This window comes from Salvelinus alpinus, chromosome 4, assembly GCF_045679555.1.
Source record: "Salvelinus alpinus chromosome 4, SLU_Salpinus.1, whole genome shotgun sequence".
Taxonomy (NCBI): Eukaryota; Metazoa; Chordata; class Actinopteri; order Salmoniformes; family Salmonidae; genus Salvelinus; species Salvelinus alpinus.
In genome coordinates this window covers 26611539-26628025 of record NC_092089.1, presented here as the reverse complement: position 1 = coordinate 26628025, position 16487 = coordinate 26611539, and the positions used below count along the sequence as shown (strand labels likewise).

The following is a 16487-nucleotide window of genomic DNA, read 5'->3' as shown; positions in this document are numbered from 1 at the left end:
TCGCTGGTTGAAAACTGTTTTCTGCCCCTCCCAAAAGATAGAATTTGTAGATAATTGGCCCTCTTTCTGGCACTCACCCACAAACAGGACCAAGCCTGGCCTGTTGAGGAGTGACGGACTCCATCCTAGCTGGAGGGGTGCTCTCATCTTATCTACGAACATAGACAGGGCTCTAACTCCCCTAGCTCCACAATGAGATAGGGTGCAGGCCAGGCAGCAGGCTGTTAGCCAGCCTGCCAGCTTAGTGAAGTCTGCCACTAGCACAGTCAGTGTAGTCAGCTCAGCTATCCCCATTGAGACCGTGTCTGTACCTCGACCTAGGTTGGGCAAAACTAAACATGGCGGTGTTCGCCTTAGCAATCTCACTAGAATAAAGACCTCCTCCATTCCTGCCATTATTGAAAGAGATCGTGATACCTCACATCTCAAAATAGGGCTACTTAATGTTAGATCCCTCACTTCATAGGCAGTTATAGTCAATGAACTAATCACTGATCATAATCTTGATGTGATTGGCCTGACTGAAACATGGCTTAAGCCTGATGAATTTACTGTGTTAAATGAGGCCTCACCTCCTGGTTACACTAGTGACCATATCCCCCGCGCATCCCGCAAAGGCGGAGGTGTTGCTAACATTTACAATAGCAAATTTCAATTTACAAAAAAAAAAAAAAACGTTTTCATCTTTTGAGCTTCTAGTCATGAAATGTATGCAGCCTACTCAATCACTTTTTATAGCTACTGTTTACAGGCCTCCTGGGCCATATACAGCGTTCCTCACTGAGTTCCCTGAATTCCTATCGGACCTTGTAGTCATAGCCGATAATATTCTAATTTTTGGTGACTTTAATATTCACATGGAAAAGTCCACAGACCCACTCCAAAAGGCTTTCGGAGCAATCATCGACTCAGTGGGTTTTGTCCAACATGTCTCCGGACCTACTCACTGCCACAGTCATACTCTGGACCTAGTTTTGTCCCATGGAATAAATGTTGTGGATCTTAATGTTTTTCCTCATAACCCTGGACTATCGGCCCACCATTTTATTACGTTTGCAATCGCAACAAATAATCTGCTCAGACCCCAACCAAGGAGCATCAAAAGTCATGCTATAAATTCTCAGACAACCCAAAGATTCCTTGATGCCCTTCCAGACTCCCTCTGCCTACCCAAGGACGTCAGAGAACAAAAATCAGTTAACCACCTAACTGAGGAACTCAATTTAACCTTGTGCAATACCCTAGATGCAGTTGCACCTCTAAAAACTAAAAACATTTGTCATAAGAAACTAGCTCCCTGGTATACAGAAAATACCCGAGCTCTGAAGCAAGCTTCCAGAAAATTGGAACGGAAATGGTGCCACACCAAACTGGAAGTCTTTCGACTAGCTTGGAAAGACAGTATCGTTGTCACACCCTGACCTTAGAGAGCCTTTTTATTTCTCTATTTGGTTAGGTCAGGGTGTGATTAGGGTGGGCATTCTAGGTTTTCTGTTTCTTTGTTGGTGTGTTTGATTCCCAATCGGAGGCAGCTGTCTATCGTTGTCTCTGATTGGGAATCAGATATAAGTTGTCAGTTTCCTTTTGGGTTTTGTGGTGGTGGTGCGGTTTTAATGGGTGTTGGGTTAGTTGGTAGGGAAATTCTTCACTGCGTAATGAATTAATAATGCAGAATAGTAGGCTGCCCAACAGTAGGTGGCGGCAAAAAACACTAGTAGGTTGTAGTCTGCCATAAAACCTTAAAGAAGAAGGCCCTTAGAATTAGTTTTGACCCGGAAGTGATTACGATAAAAATATTTTCAATGACAATAGAACATGTGTTTATGAACATTTTAGTTTTTTTTTCGTAAATCATTTACAGAGAAATGGCTTCTCCGAACCATAGCCCGGGTGTAGAAGGGGCCGTCAGGGTAACGACTTCACCAGCTGGTAAAACACAGACGTTGGTGTTGGCTTCTAGCCTGGCCGGGCTCCGCGGTAAGAAGAGACCTGCTAACACCGCCACCTCTCCTGCTGTATTGGCCAGTGGGAACAACAGCAAGAAGAAGAAATTTCAGCCCATCGCAAACCCGACACAAGCACAGGTAGATTCCCCGAAGCTAGCTAGTTAGTTAGCTAGCTAGCTAGAAAGCTACTACAATAAGCAGAGAAATAGACAGACCAATTAACATGTTGATCTGATTTCGATGATACAGTACCAATAATTTTGTTGGTCGTGGTAAGGGGTCCGTCCTCCCATTACAAAAAAATAGTTAAATCAAATTGTATTTGTCACATGCGCCGAATACAACAGGTGTAGACCTTACAGTGAAATGATTACTTACAAGCCCTTAACCTTAACCAAGAATGCTTTAAGAAGTTAAGTAAAAAGTAGAAAATAAAAGTAACAAATAATTAAACAGCAGCAGTAAAATATCAAAAGAATAAATAAATATCAACTAACAATATAAAGGGGGTACCGGTACAATATACAGGGGGTACCGGTACAGAGTCAATGTGCAGGGGCACCGGTTAGTTGAGGTAATTGATGTAATATGTACATGTAGGTAGCGTTAAAGTGACTATGTATAGGTAATAAACAGAGTAGCAACAGCGTAAAAGAGGGGTCTGGGTAGCCCTTTGATTAGCTGTTCAGGAGTCTTATGGATTGGGGGTAGAAGCTGTTAAAAAGCCTTTTGGACCTAGACTTGAGGTAGCAGAGAGAACAGTCCATGACTAGAGTGCCCGGTTAAAGCCTCACTTCACCACTTTTTAACCTCGTATTTGTCATCTGCAGATCAGTCCCAGTGAGAACTATGATCTACGTTCTGCAGTCAAAAACTCTAATCTCTTTTGTTTTTCTAAACACCAAAGATCACTAAAAAAACTTAGTCAGGAGATTACATAATGGTTGTAATGCTGGCTGCACGTTGTCCAAACTGGTTGATCTAGCTAGTTATGTAACAGCTGAGCTGTCCCCTGGGCCAAGTTCAGTTGTCAAACAAAGTTGCAGATAGGCTCTATTCATGGCATTTCTATGTGATCACTTATATTACATGTCAGAGAGGCATGTTGTATAAACATAGCATATTTCTATCTAAACGTTGCATTCTGCTAAACTGACCTTGTAGGTGACTGCAGTGGAGGCGGTGTCTGAGGGGAAGGCAGTGGGCGTGTCTGACGCTGTAGGTCCAGCCACAACGGAACCAGCAGCCAAACCCCTGCCCTTCAAAGACCTGATATTTGTGGTGAGCAGACTGAGGGGAACACTTGTGAAATGATAACTGTCTTTCCCTCACTTGTCTTCGCCTCACTCCTCTCTCCCCACTTTTTACTCTATAGCATTCAGGGATAGGGGGAGCTGCAGCAGGAAAAAAGAACCGGACCTGGAAAAACCTGAAACAGATTCTGGCAGTGGAACGGACTCTACCCTGGAAGATCAATGACCCCAATTGTGAGTGGGTCTGACTTTGTGTGTGAAAGATGTTTTGGGTCAATGTTTCTGCTTTGAAAGATGTTTACAGTGAAAATGAATACCCATTTTGGGGATTTTAACAGAAGGCTGTGTAAGCTACGTCTCTGTGTAGTATTACACCTGACCTGATTCTTTCTGAGCCTTCTCTGATTGCCTGAGTTTGACCTTTGAGCCTGCTGTGTTCAGACTACAGCATTGATGCCCCTCCCTCCCTGAAGCCAGCCAAGAAATACTCAGACATCTCTGGACTCCCTGTGAGTAACTGACACACACACATGTTTATGGACACTCTATGAGCTATTGTCATTTTGCATGTGTCAGGTGAACTACACACTCACTCTGCATTATGCTATGTGTCCATGTGTCAGGTGAACTACACACTCACTCTGCATTATGCTATGTGTCCATGTGTCAGGCGAACTACACACTCACTCTGCATTATGCTATGTGTCCATGTGTCAGGTGAACTACACACTCACTCTGCATTATGCTATGTGTCCATGTGTCAGGTGAACTACACACTCACTCTGCATTATGCTATGTGTCCATGTGTCAGGTGAACTACACACTCACTCTGCATTATGCTATGTGTCCATGTGTCAGGTGAACTACACACTCACTCTGCATTATGCTATGTGTCCATGTGTCAGGCGAACTACACACTCACTCTGCATTATGCTATGTGTCCATGTGTCAGGTGAACTACACACTCACTCTGCATTATGCTATGTGTCCATGTGTCAGGTGAACTACACACTCACACTGCATTATGCTATGTGTCCATGTGTCAGGTGAACTACACACTCACTCTGCATTATGCTATGTGTCCATGTGTCAGGTGAACTACACACTCACTCTGCATTATGCTATGTGTCCATGTGTCAGGTGAACTACACACTCACTCTGCATTATACTATGTGTCCATGTGTCAGGCGAACTACACACTCACTCTGCATTATGCTATGTGTCCATGTGTCAGGTGAACTACACACTCACCCTGCATTATGCTATGTGTCCATGTGTCAGGTGAACTACACACTCACTCTGCATTATGCTATGTGTCCATGTGTCAGGTGAACTACACACTCACTCTGCATTATGCTATGTGTCCATGTGTCAGGTGAACTACACACTCACTCTGCATTATGCTATGTGTCCATGTGTCAGGTGAACTACACACTCACTCTGCATTATGCTATGTGTCCATGTGTCAGGTGAACTACACACTCACTCTGCATTATGCTATGTGTCCATGTGTCAGGTGAACTACACACTCACTCTGCATTATGCTAGGTGTCCATGTGTCAGGTGAACTACACACTCACTCTGCATTATGCTATGTGTCCATGTGTCAGGTGAACTACACACTCACACTGCATTATGCTATGTGTCCATGTGTCAGGTGAACTACACACTCACTCTGCATTATGCTATGTGTCCATGTGTCAGGTGAACTACACACTCACTCTGCATTATGCTAGGTGTCCATGTGTCAGGTGAACTACACACTCACTCTGCATTATGCTATGTGTCCATGTGTCAGGTGAACTACACACTCACACTGCATTATGCTATGTGTCCATGTGTCAGGTGAACTACACACTCACTCTGCATTATGCTATGTGTCAGGCGAACTACACTGACCCCCAGACCAAGCTGAGGTTCACGTCATCTGAGGAGTTCTCCTTCCTGCGCCTGCTCCCCACTGACGCCGTCACCGGTTACCTGGCGCTCCGCAAGGCCACCTGCATTGTACCCTGACCGCAAGGCCTGCTGGGAGATCGGAGTTCAGCCAGTGTCTATCCTGGCCTGGGAGGGACATTGACCATTATGGGGAACAATGTCTAGGAGGTGTCAGACTCTCAGGGAGAGGGACCAACAGGGACTGTTACAGAGAGAGGGAACCAATGGATACCTTGGGCCCCCTTTCGACAACAAGGGAAGTGCCTCTAGTGTCGAGAGACTATCACTCACAATCTGGCTGACGCCTTGATGGGGATGTCTACACAGACCTTTTGACCTGGCTACTGTCTACACAGATCTGAGTTGGCTACTGTCTACAGGAAAAACAATTGAGTGAAAAACTTGACCTTCCTATGATTGCTCCTTGATCTGTCTGAAATCATATTTCTGTTTGTCATGTTGCTGTATGATGATAGTGTTGCTACTTGTTTTATCTGCCCTCTGTAAGATAACACTGCAACATATTGTTACCTGTTTTAAATGTATTTAAAAAACAAAATACTTATCATCCTTACTGAACAAACTAGTTGTGGCACATTCTGTAATCACTCTGTACTACGACCTGCTGTAAGGAGATTTGACAGCTTTAAAAGATGACTTTCTCTTTAGGACGCTGTTCTTCTTTGTCTTTGGCGCAAGACAGGGAGATGAGGTAGAGAAGAGACTTCCTAATGTGTTTTCTGGGGCTGGGTTAGTTTGAGTTGCTGGCTAACTAGAGAGCAACAGTACAATGGCTGCTGCTGTGTGACAACAGGTGCTACTGGCCTCAGGGTCACAAATCAGCTGGGCCAAAATATGTCAGGCCCCAGCGAGAATTGAACTCGCGACCCCTGGTTTACAAGACCAGTGCTCTAACCACTGAGCTATGGAGCCTTACTTGTATAGCAACTCAGAGACTATGCTATTTAATTACCACACCCCTACTGGCTACAATGCAGATGCCACACCTCAGTAATATGTCAGACTCCTTATATAAACACAAGTAACGATAGCTGCCGGTATGATCCCACAAAGCCTTCAGAACCGCCATTGTAAATGATATCAAGTGAGTACCACATTGAGATGTACTAAGACCCAAGACAAGGTTTAAGCTTATCAATGACAGTTGGGTAGAAAGATTACACCGAGCTACCCAGAGAGACACAAGATTATGCTTGTACTGGATCTCTGCTTGTGTTTCTGTGTAGATCTGTTATCGTTCATTCTAGTTTGAACTGTGTTGGATCATTCACAGACAGCTTTGAGGATGAAATTCTTGACTGGGCCAGGAAAAAACAAGATTTCAAAGGGTGTATCAAAAAGCCAATAGCAGAAGACTGGATTTATCCTGCCTTCTAAATAAATACAGTAGGTGGTGTGACAGTGCCTCCTGGTGGTATAAAGTGTTTAAAACAGGATTATAAACTGTGGTTCAAGTCCTGAATGCTGATTGGCTGACAGCTGTGGTATATCAGACCATATACCACTGGTATGATAAAACATGTATTTTTACTGCTCGAGTTATGTTGGTTACCAGTTTATAATAGCAATAAGGCACCTTGGTGGTTGTGGTATATGGCCAATATACCACGGCTAAGGGCTGTATACAGGCACTCGGCTTTGCGTCACGCATAAGAACAGCTGTTAGCCGTGGTGTATTGGCCATATGCCACACCCCCTTGTGCCTTATTGCTTAAATATAGTGCTTAGTTCACCAGAGGAGTCCTCTCCAGGGGCCTCATTTATAAACGTTGCTAGGCACAAAAGGTGGCGTATGTCACTTTCTAAGCAAACTTGACGGGAGAATGTGCGGTCCTCCATGGACACTTTGGCCCACATGCACACACAAACTAGAGAAATGAGAAACTGCGACTCCGATGGCAGAAGGATGAAACTCAAGAAACGCTTTGAAATTAATACCATTGTCTAAAATAAATCGAAATATTACCTCATGATATGAGTTCCCTGGAGTTCACACACACAAAAAAACATGATTTAGGATAAATACAAACGGAGATATCTTTTTGCAAAGAACCCCTCATGTTGTCCAGTTTAATCGGGAATCATATTTAATTGGATCTGTAATTATTAAACAATACATGTGTAACGGATGTGAAATGGCTAGCTAGTTAGCGGGTACGCGCTAATAGCGTTTCAATCAGTTACGTCACTTCCTCTGAAACCTAGAAGTAGTGGTTCCCCTTGCTCTGCAAGGGCCGCGGCCTTTGTGGAGCGATGGGTAACGATGGCGACCGTTGTTGATGTGTGCAGAGGGTCCCTGGTTCGCGAGGGGACGCGGTAAGTTATACTGTTACACATGCATGTTATGAAATGTATTCTAATAAATAATAAGGTGAACAGGCCAAATTATGTTTAAACTGATACCGTTTACGATGCCTCAGTCGGGCAGATACGGGTATCACATGTTCGTTGCGCAGAACTATCCATGTGATAATGGCCCTATCATTGTCAGTTACAATCAGGGTAATTACCACACCTGAAGGTGTTATGCAATTGGGTAGCTTTGACAATCAAATGGATGGGTATTAAAACGCATGCAATTACAATGCGTAATGACGCGTAATGGCTGCTTTGGCACTGTTGGAAGATTTGGCGAATGGAAGAATTCGGAGAGCGACTTTTCAGTGAACAGCAAAATCTACTGGCCAATGATAAGGAGTAGCTTATGAGCTGGTTCCGATTACCAAGCGCTGTTCTCTTGGATCTCTGTGCTGTAGTGGGCCCAGCTTTATAGAGAAGCACCTGCAGAAACCAAGCCGTGCCTGCACTTCAACTCCTTGGCAACCTCGTTAATAGCGTTGGTGTCTCTGCGTTTGCAGGACTGCATCTGTGAGGACACGGCCGCTGGAGGGTTGGGACGCACAAGGTGCAGTGGAGACGCCGGGGCTGGGCGCACTCAGCTCCTGCTCAGCAGCACCACCGACCCCGCTGGAACACTCAGCTCCCGCGCCGCAGCGCCACCAACCCCGCTGGAACACGCAGCGACTAAAAACAATAGAATGAGTAAATGTTTAAACAACTTGAATGCGTCTGGTTCATTATTTTTAAACGTGTGAATACTATTTACATACCTGGATCATCCGGTGCGTCTTGCATGTCCGTGTCCCCCTCCGTCACTACTCAGGAGGGATTCCCCTATAATACTGGCAAGTCGCTCATCAAGGGGGTTGAGTTCCGGTGTCCCCTTTCCGCCGCCCGTGGCACAAACACTTTGTGTAAGGCTATGCACCTTTTGGCCTCCACTTTTGTCGGACCACTTTTTCATTTCTGAGCCAGCAGCATTCACAGCGTCCGCCACATGTAATGCCCACAATGTGTCCACCAAACCATATATTTTCTTGCTTCATCCTCCCCTACAAGAACTTCCATTTCACACTGGGTGAAATGCTGCTTTTTATTGCCTTTCTGTCGAGATTTGTTGTCACGCAGTCAAGACGCTCGCTCACGTGCGCCAAATTTCGAGTTGATTGTGATTTATAACGGGAAACCGGCGTGGGACGTGCATACGTACTGTTTTAAATCAGAATATTTTTGTGTGTAAGCACTTTCTGTGTTACCTTTTAACGTGAATCCTCCGCCCAGTTTTATAAATTAGGCCTCTGGTCTGTAAACTGTTTCCTCCTGGATACAGTAAGAGTGAAATAAATGTTCTGATTGGTTCAAGTCTAGGTAATGCATGTTCAGCAGTAGTATCTGTAAACGAGAGGAAGGACCAGCACGAGTTGTCAGTGCCTTGTTCTCGGCAGAGTTCTACCGCACCCTCACGAACTGAGAGATGAACCTCTGTGTGGCTATCGTCGTTCTCACTGCGGTCGTCTGCACTTCGGCAGAAAGTAAGTCTTTTAGTGATTTTAAAGCCAATTGAATTAGGGCTAGGGTCATATTAATTTATTCAAGGTACTGGGTATATGAAGTGTGGTAACGGTTTAAAATAGACTTTGAACCAGTATTTGGTTCAATCACTTTGTAAAGATTGAAGCTGATGTTAATGATTTGGTGTATTTATCACTCAACTGAACGAGTATGTTATCTGTTTGGGTTTCCAGTTCCTCATGAGACCGTCTATGTGCTGGGCTGTCTTGAGAAGACAAAGGTGGAGGCGGAGGCAGCGCTTCAGGTGGATGGGGAGGAAGTGATATATGCTGACTTCCAGAGTGGACAGGAAGTTTGGACATTGCCTGAGTTCCTGGGGCCATTCCCAAGCTCTACTGTCCGTAACTTCTACAAGAATGCCGTTAAAGGCAGACGATTGTGTCGGGATGCCTTGGCTCTTTGGATATTAGAAGAAAAGCGTCCACCTGAGGTAAAAGGTAGAGCAAATCAACTTTTTGACAATAATTAAAACGAAGATGAAGTGACATTTTTGGTGAAATAATAAGTGACAAAAATGCCTATGTATTACAGTGAGAGATTGATTTTTAAAGCTAGTGGTTGTACCCCCCCCCCCCCCCCCCCCAGATGCCCCTGAGAGCACCATCTACCCCAGGGATGAGGAGGAGCTGGGGGTGGAGAACACCCTTATCTGCTTTGCCAATCATTTCTACCCCCCGCCTGTCAAAGTCAACTGGACCAAGAATGGCCTGGAGGTGACTGAGGGAGCGTCTCTCAGTCGGTACTATCCTAATGAAGATGGAACGTTCCACCAGCTCTCCAGCCTGAGTTTCACACCACAGGAGGGGGATGTCTATGCCTGCACTGTGGAGCACACAGCCTTGGAGGACCCCAAAACCAGGTTCTGGGGTGAGAAACTGTTTCTCTAAATAGGGTATTTATTAAATTATCTTGGGTCTTTAGAAGCCGCTCAGATATAAGAAAATCTGAAACTCAGGGTAATGTTTCCTCATGAACTATTGCCACTGTAATATATAATAGTTGAAAGATGTATTTCTTCAATGATTTGATGGCACCGCTCTCCTCTTGTCCCCCAGAGTATAAGGTATGTGAGGTGAGTGGGTCCAGTGCTGGTCCTGCTGTATTCTGTGGAGTGGGCCTGACGCTGGGACTGTTGGGAGTGGCTACCGGAACATTCCTGTACGTCAAAGGACAACAGTTCAACTGAATTGTGACATATATGAAATTTAAAAAATCCTCTTTTGCAGTTGTAGGTAAACAATGGGACAAAGAATTAGTGGCATACCGCAGTTTCATATTTTTTGTTGAGGGGGGAAACCGTTAACTTTGTACAATTTTACACATTTTGCCATGGGGCAAAGAAAAATATGCAGTTTTATAACTAATCTCATGCTATTTTACACATCTTGCCATGAGGCTGAGAGAAAATGTTGCTGTTTTAAAGCTAATTTCCTGCAATTCTACACATATTGCCATGGGACAGAGAGAAATGTGCATTTTTAAGCACATTTCCTGCTATTCTACACATTTTGAGAGAAAATGTTGAAGTTTAGCAGCTAATTTCCTGTCATTTTAAACATTTTTGCCATGGCTTATGACATGTTCATATGTTGTCTGGGGAGGGGAGGGGGGGGGCTGACCTCCAGGGGGTCCCCACCTTTTCTTTTGGAGGGGGGGGTTGAGGCCCCCAGAGGTGGGGGGGTGTGTAGTACGCCAGTGCAAATAATATTATTAACTACTCTGTAACAGTTCAATTTTTTTCCTGTCAATAAAATATTACATATTTTTTCGGAACAATCAAAGGTATCATAAATATGCACCCAACCTGAGACGTTTAACAATAATAGACACATGAATGGATCGCATTCATTAATTGTTCCCGTCTTACATTGTACACTGCAAGTGGGTAATTCCCCCCTCCGTCATCAATTGTAGATCACAAACTTGAATGTCATTTCACCATTTAATACTAACTATCAGTTGTGTGGTAAATAGGAGGAAGTATGAAGTATTTATACAATGTACTGAAACTGTGAGAAGTGAGTGAGAATGGGAGAGCATGTCTGAGCTATTGTGGGACCAATACCATAGAAACCCAAACAAGACTGTAAAGTAGTAGGTTGGTTAATATTTACACACAGTGACCGGAATAAGAGTTTTATTGTATGCAATAATTGGTATGGGACTTTGCCTGGTGTCAAATCAATAATCATAAACAGGGTTGGGTAGGTTACTTTCTAAATGTAATCGGTTACTAGTTAAGTGTCAAATTGTAATCCGTAGCGTAACTTTTGAATTACCCAAACTAACAGATTACGTTCAGTTACTTTTGTAATACTTTCCCTTTTAAAGAGGCATTAGAAAAAGACAAAGGATCCATCCAACACATTTGGTGTGTCATAGTGGTCTCTGACTTGTGGTCAAACTCGCTCAGGAGGACAAACTTAAACTTGCGCAATTTTTCAACGCTGAATTGAATGAAATTGAGAAAACAAAGTGTCAATGTATTTTTTCACAAACATCCTTTCTGAATTTAAAAGTAATTCAAGAAGTAATCTAGTTTTTCAAAAGAATCTGTAATTTGATTGCAATATTTTAGCTGGTAATGTAATTGCACATCAGTCATGAATTGCAGTGCTTTGTGATATGCTTAGCAAGAGAGAGAGCATAGCAATATTATAACAAATGACTTCCTGAAAGACTTTAGAGCTGTTTCGCTACTGGACTGACATTGGTCCATCCAACCTGATTCCTCATTCTGTTCTGTTATAGACACAGGCCAACATTAACCACATAGAGACACAGAAGGAGGTATCGAACTCTGTTCTCGCTCTGAGAAGTAAACATGTATGTACTGAATCTCTCGTCCATCCACCTATTGCTTCTCTTCTCCTCTCTGTCTGGAGTAGGTAAGTAAAAATCTGCTCCTGTCCTATAGATGTGCAGGTTTGACAGGAACCACAGAATGACTTTGAATTGATCCTGTCCTATAGATGTGCAGGTTTGACAGGAACCACAGAATGACTTTGAATTGATCCTGTCCTATAGATGTGCAGGTTTGACAGGAACCACAGAATGACTTTGAATTGATCAAGATACACAAAGTCAGTCCAAAGTCTCAGTTATCGTCTTGAGCTTTGCAAAATGACTGCCATTATAGACACTTGTAGTGGTGAGATAGTCAACATGAATCCTGTTGTTTATGGTCTCTGTACAGAGAGACTGAAGTGATTGAAGTCCAGTGGTGGAAAAAGTACCCAATTGTGATACATGAGTAAAAATATAGATACCTTTTTAATAAAAAGTTACTCAAGTAAAAGTGAAAGTCACCTAGTAAAATACTACTTCAGTAAAAGTCTAAAAGTATTTGGTTCTGATTATACTTAACAAGGTAAATGTAATTTCTAAAATATGCTTATATCAAAAGTAAAAGTATAAATAATTTCAAATTCCTTATATTATGCAAAGCAGACGGCACCATAACATGTACAGATATCCAGGTGCGCACTCCAACACTCGGACATCATTTACAAATTACGCATTTGTGTTTAGTGAGTCTGCCAGATCAGAGGCCACGTGTTCTCTTGACAAGTGCGTGAATTGGACCATTTTCCTGTTCTGCTAAGCATTCAAAATGTAACTAATAATTTTGGGTGTCAGGGAAAATGTATGGAGTGAAAAGTACATTCTTTCTTTAGGAATAACTCCAGTATGTATTGATATAATTTCACAGGATTTGTTTTTGGACAGAAGCTGTAGAGATTGGTAAGAAATGGCATTTCTGTAGCCAAATATCTTATTCATCCATTTTTTGTTTTTTTTAAACATTATATGACCTGGTATGATGGTGGGTTGATCAGTTATACAGTTTAAAGCTGTTTTTGCTGGGGGTTTTGCCCAAATTTTACTTTTAAAGTAACTGTCCAGTGTTTCCAGATTTCTATGAAATATGATATATAATTAATTACAATAAGTGTGAAATCGTTTTCCATACAGTTTTTTTCCTCCTCAGGAGGATGACATCATCGTCTATGAGAAAATAGCAAGCATTTTTAAACCGTCTGTTTGAGTTTTTTTTTTTTTTCTCCAATTTATGCTTTGGCCACAAATACGAGTTAACAGTATGAGTTAACAGAATATTTACTTTTAAAAGTGAGATTTTCACTGGACAGTTACTATAAAATAGCAACATTTTCTCTCAGTCTCATGTCAAAATGTGTAGAGTAGCAGGAAACCTGCTTTAAAACTGAAGGGAAAAAATCTGAAGAATAGCATGAGATGAGCTATAAAAGAGCATTTTTTTCTCTGCCCAAAATGTGTAGAATTGCAAGAAATTACCTGTCAAACTTCAAAATTGTCTCTGATTCATGACAAAATGTGTAGAATAGCAGTATAAACCTGCACATTTTTCTCTTAGCTATTTCCCCCCCAAATTTGTTATCCCTAAAAATGATATACATTTTTTTCTTTGGGGGGGGAGGGGCCTTCAACTTTCCACTTATACTGTGTTTTCAAAATACCCCTCCATATATCCCTCAAAATAACCCTCAAGAGAGGCATAATAAGTCATGTCAAGCTGTGTAGAATCGCAGGAAATGCATTTTAAAATGTTCAAAAACATTGCAGGGGAGGACCCCCTGGACCCCTGTCTGCTGCCCCCCCCCCACCCCCCAATATCTACACCACAATTTCACCCTTGTTTTAAGTATATAGTGGCCAAAGTGTGTCATCCTCTGTGTTCTTGTAATCGTGCACTAAACATGTGTGTATTTTGATAAATAATTATTCCATCTTATATTTCTATAGACAAAGATACGTAAAGAGTGAAATCCACAGAATGTATTTGTTTTCTCTGGTTTGTTGATCAGATGATATTATGAAAGAAGAGAAACGAGACCTCCAGATATCATCTTGTTTGTGACTGTTTATTTGACAGATGGCTATTTTGGACGCTTTGAGATGAGGTGTCGGTTCAGCTCTGAGGATCCCCGTGATATTGAGTTTCTGCTGCAGGTCTACGGCAACAAGAAGTTACTGGGACAATACAACAGCACAACAGAGAAATGTACAGTCTACACACAATGGATGAAGAACTTCACTGAAACGGCCTGCAAAGGCCCTGCTTTTCTGGCCGCGAGGAGAGAAGAAATGAAGAAATACTGCAGCAGCAACGTTCCTGTGGTGTATGGGTACTTACTAGATAAGGCAGGTGAGTGTATGAGTACATACTCAATGGTAGTGATAAGGAGGAGTACATACTAGATGGTAGTGATAAGGAGGAGTACATACTAGATGGTAGTGATAAGGAGGAGTACATACTAGATGGTAGTGATAAGGAGGAGTACATACTAGATGGTAGTGATAAGGAGGAGTACATACTAGATGGTAGTGATAAGGAGGAGTACATACTAGATGGTAGTGATAAGGAGGAGTACATACTAGATGGTAGTGATAAGGAGGAGTACATACTCGATGGTAGTGATAAGGAGGAGTACATACTAGATGAGATAGATGAACGTCATGAAAAGAGCATGAGGTGAGCCCTGAAGAGCCCAGTATGTTCTTCTCTCTCCAGTTGAGCCCTACATCAGGCTGAGGTCAGTAGAGCCGTTCAGTACCAGACACCTGGCCATGCTCGTGTGCAGCGCCTACGACTTCTACCCCAAACCCATCAGAGTGACGTGGCTGAGGGACGGACAGGAAGTGACCTCAAATGTGACTTCCACAGAGGAGCTGGTCAATGGGGATTGGACCTACCAGATCCACTCGCACCTGGAGTACACACCCACACCTGGAGAGAGAATCACCTGTATGGTGGAGCACTTCAGCCTCACTGAGCCCAAACTGTATGACTGGGGTAAGTGTGTGTGTGTATGACTGGGGTAAGTGTGTGTGTGGACTTGGAGTGTCTGAATGAGATACGAGTGCTTGGGAGGGAGGGTTTATAAGTCTATTTATTATAAGATGTATGTCTTAATTGTTTGTGTAATTACAGACCCCTCCATGCCTGGTCCTGAGAGGAATAAGATGGTGATCGGGGCCTGTGGGCTGCTGCTGGGGGTGGTCTTTATAGCAGCTGGACTGATCTACTACAGGAAGAAATCTACTGGTGAGGAGACACAGGCTATTCTATGTCAAAACAACCAAATACTTTTCAAGTCCAAATTTGAAATGCAACTTTATCTTTTTCGTTCTCTTTCAGAAGGACGAATGTTGGTGCCGACCATGGCGCTGCCAGAAAGTTATGGCACCATCTAGTGGTTCACACCAGTCTGCCTTCTGAAGGTTGTGATTGGTACCCAGACTAATTAAGTGGGTTCAGGTCTTTTTAGCTAACATTCCACTCCCTGTTGCCTTTTCCGTGACATATGTCAAGGAGGTCAAGTAGTGGAATGTCAGCTAAAAAGACTGGTACCCAGACTACCACTTAATCATTCCAAGCATAATGTCTTCTCTGTCTCCCAGGCCTTTTGCATTGGAGGAGAGGAGAGGTTGCAGCCAGAAACTCCCAAGACCCTTCTATGGGGATCAGAATCACGGCATTCAGATCAACAGTTTACCACCGAGTGGCCAACTTGATCAAATCTATGTCCACATCCTGTGCGTCTGAGACGTTAGATCTATGATATGATTTTGTAAGGTATTTTCAGATGTGACAAACAAGATTGGTTTATGGAATTGTTCTTTGTTAGGTTTTGATTCTAATTCTTGTTTCTATTGGCAACTGATGTTATTGTTAACTTGGCTTTGTCTTTTATTAAAATAGTTTTATTTAGCAGTTTTCATTTGTTTGGGTATTTGTTGATAGATTCGCAAGGGGTAGGCTATATTTAACCAATAAGGTCCAAGGAGGTGTGGTATACGGCCAATATACCATGCCAACGGGCTGTTCTTTTGTACGACACAACGCTGAGTGCCTGGATACAGCCCTTAGCAGTGACACATTGGCCATATACCACAAACCTCCAAGGTGCCTTATTGTTATTATAAACAAGTTAACAACATAAATATTACTGTAAACAAGAAATGTTGCATCATACCCGTAGTTCAGGTCACGTTCCACTGCTTAGACGCTGCCAGATCTTACAACACCTAGATAGGTATTTTACCTTTCAGCTAACCACATATGTTATAGCAATCTGTCAGTCGATGACACAAGTCGATGGACACAGTTGACAGTCGATGACGTGGCATGCAACCGTTGGTTGATTCATGCAACGTCTAAGCAGTGGAAAGCAACCATACTGTCTGATATTCCACGTCTTTCAGCCAATCAGCATCCAGAAGCCAAACTACCCAGTTTATAAATGTCTATATTAGTGAAAGGCTATAAGTCAAATTACTTCCTCTCATGCTTTCCCTTCCTTCTAGGACACTTATGCAAAAACATAAATAATGAAAGCCATTTGAAAGTAAACATCCTCCATATTGTTTTCAC

General features: G+C 42.8%; 2 protein-coding genes and 1 non-coding gene across 6 annotated transcripts; 2 read left to right on the top strand and 1 right to left on the bottom strand.

Annotated features, from left to right (window-relative positions):
* The first annotated feature begins 1588 nt into the window (after window positions 1-1588).
* On the top strand, window positions 1589-5720 carry ino80c (INO80 complex subunit C). 3 transcript variants are annotated; one of them, XM_071396325.1, is made up of 5 exons: window positions 1589-2084; window positions 3111-3227; window positions 3322-3433; window positions 3641-3708; window positions 5084-5720. In XM_071396325.1, exons 1-5 carry the CDS (start codon window positions 1866-1868, stop codon window positions 5213-5215), a joined length of 648 nt encoding a protein of 215 aa, XP_071252426.1. In that variant the 5' UTR covers window positions 1589-1865; the 3' UTR covers window positions 5216-5720. The 3 variants fall into 3 exon arrangements, with proteins under 3 accessions (XP_071252426.1, XP_071252425.1, XP_071252427.1); XM_071396324.1 differs by having other exon boundaries at window positions 1591-2084; window positions 5045-5720; XM_071396326.1 differs by lacking the exon at window positions 5084-5720 and adding an exon at window positions 3776-3859 and having other exon boundaries at window positions 1591-2084.
* A 277-nt stretch (window positions 5721-5997) lies between these two features.
* trnat-ugu (transfer RNA threonine (anticodon UGU)) lies at window positions 5998-6070 on the bottom strand. Its single transcript has one exon. It is a non-coding gene; the product is annotated as a tRNA-Thr (tRNA).
* A 1595-nt stretch (window positions 6071-7665) lies between these two features.
* LOC139573162 (HLA class II histocompatibility antigen, DR beta 4 chain-like) lies at window positions 7666-15830 on the top strand. Of its 2 annotated transcripts, none has more exons than XM_071396323.1 (8): window positions 7666-9030; window positions 9244-9507; window positions 9656-9937; window positions 13986-14258; window positions 14625-14906; window positions 15045-15158; window positions 15252-15334; window positions 15515-15830. In XM_071396323.1, the coding sequence occupies exons 1-7, from the start codon at window positions 8973-8975 to the stop codon at window positions 15305-15307; spliced, it is 1329 nt and encodes a 442-aa protein (XP_071252424.1). In that variant the 5' UTR covers window positions 7666-8972; the 3' UTR covers window positions 15308-15334; window positions 15515-15830. The 2 variants fall into 2 exon arrangements, with proteins under 2 accessions (XP_071252424.1, XP_071252423.1); XM_071396322.1 differs by having other exon boundaries at window positions 7667-8734; window positions 8862-9030; window positions 15252-15830.
* Window positions 15831-16487: the final 657 nt, after the last annotated feature.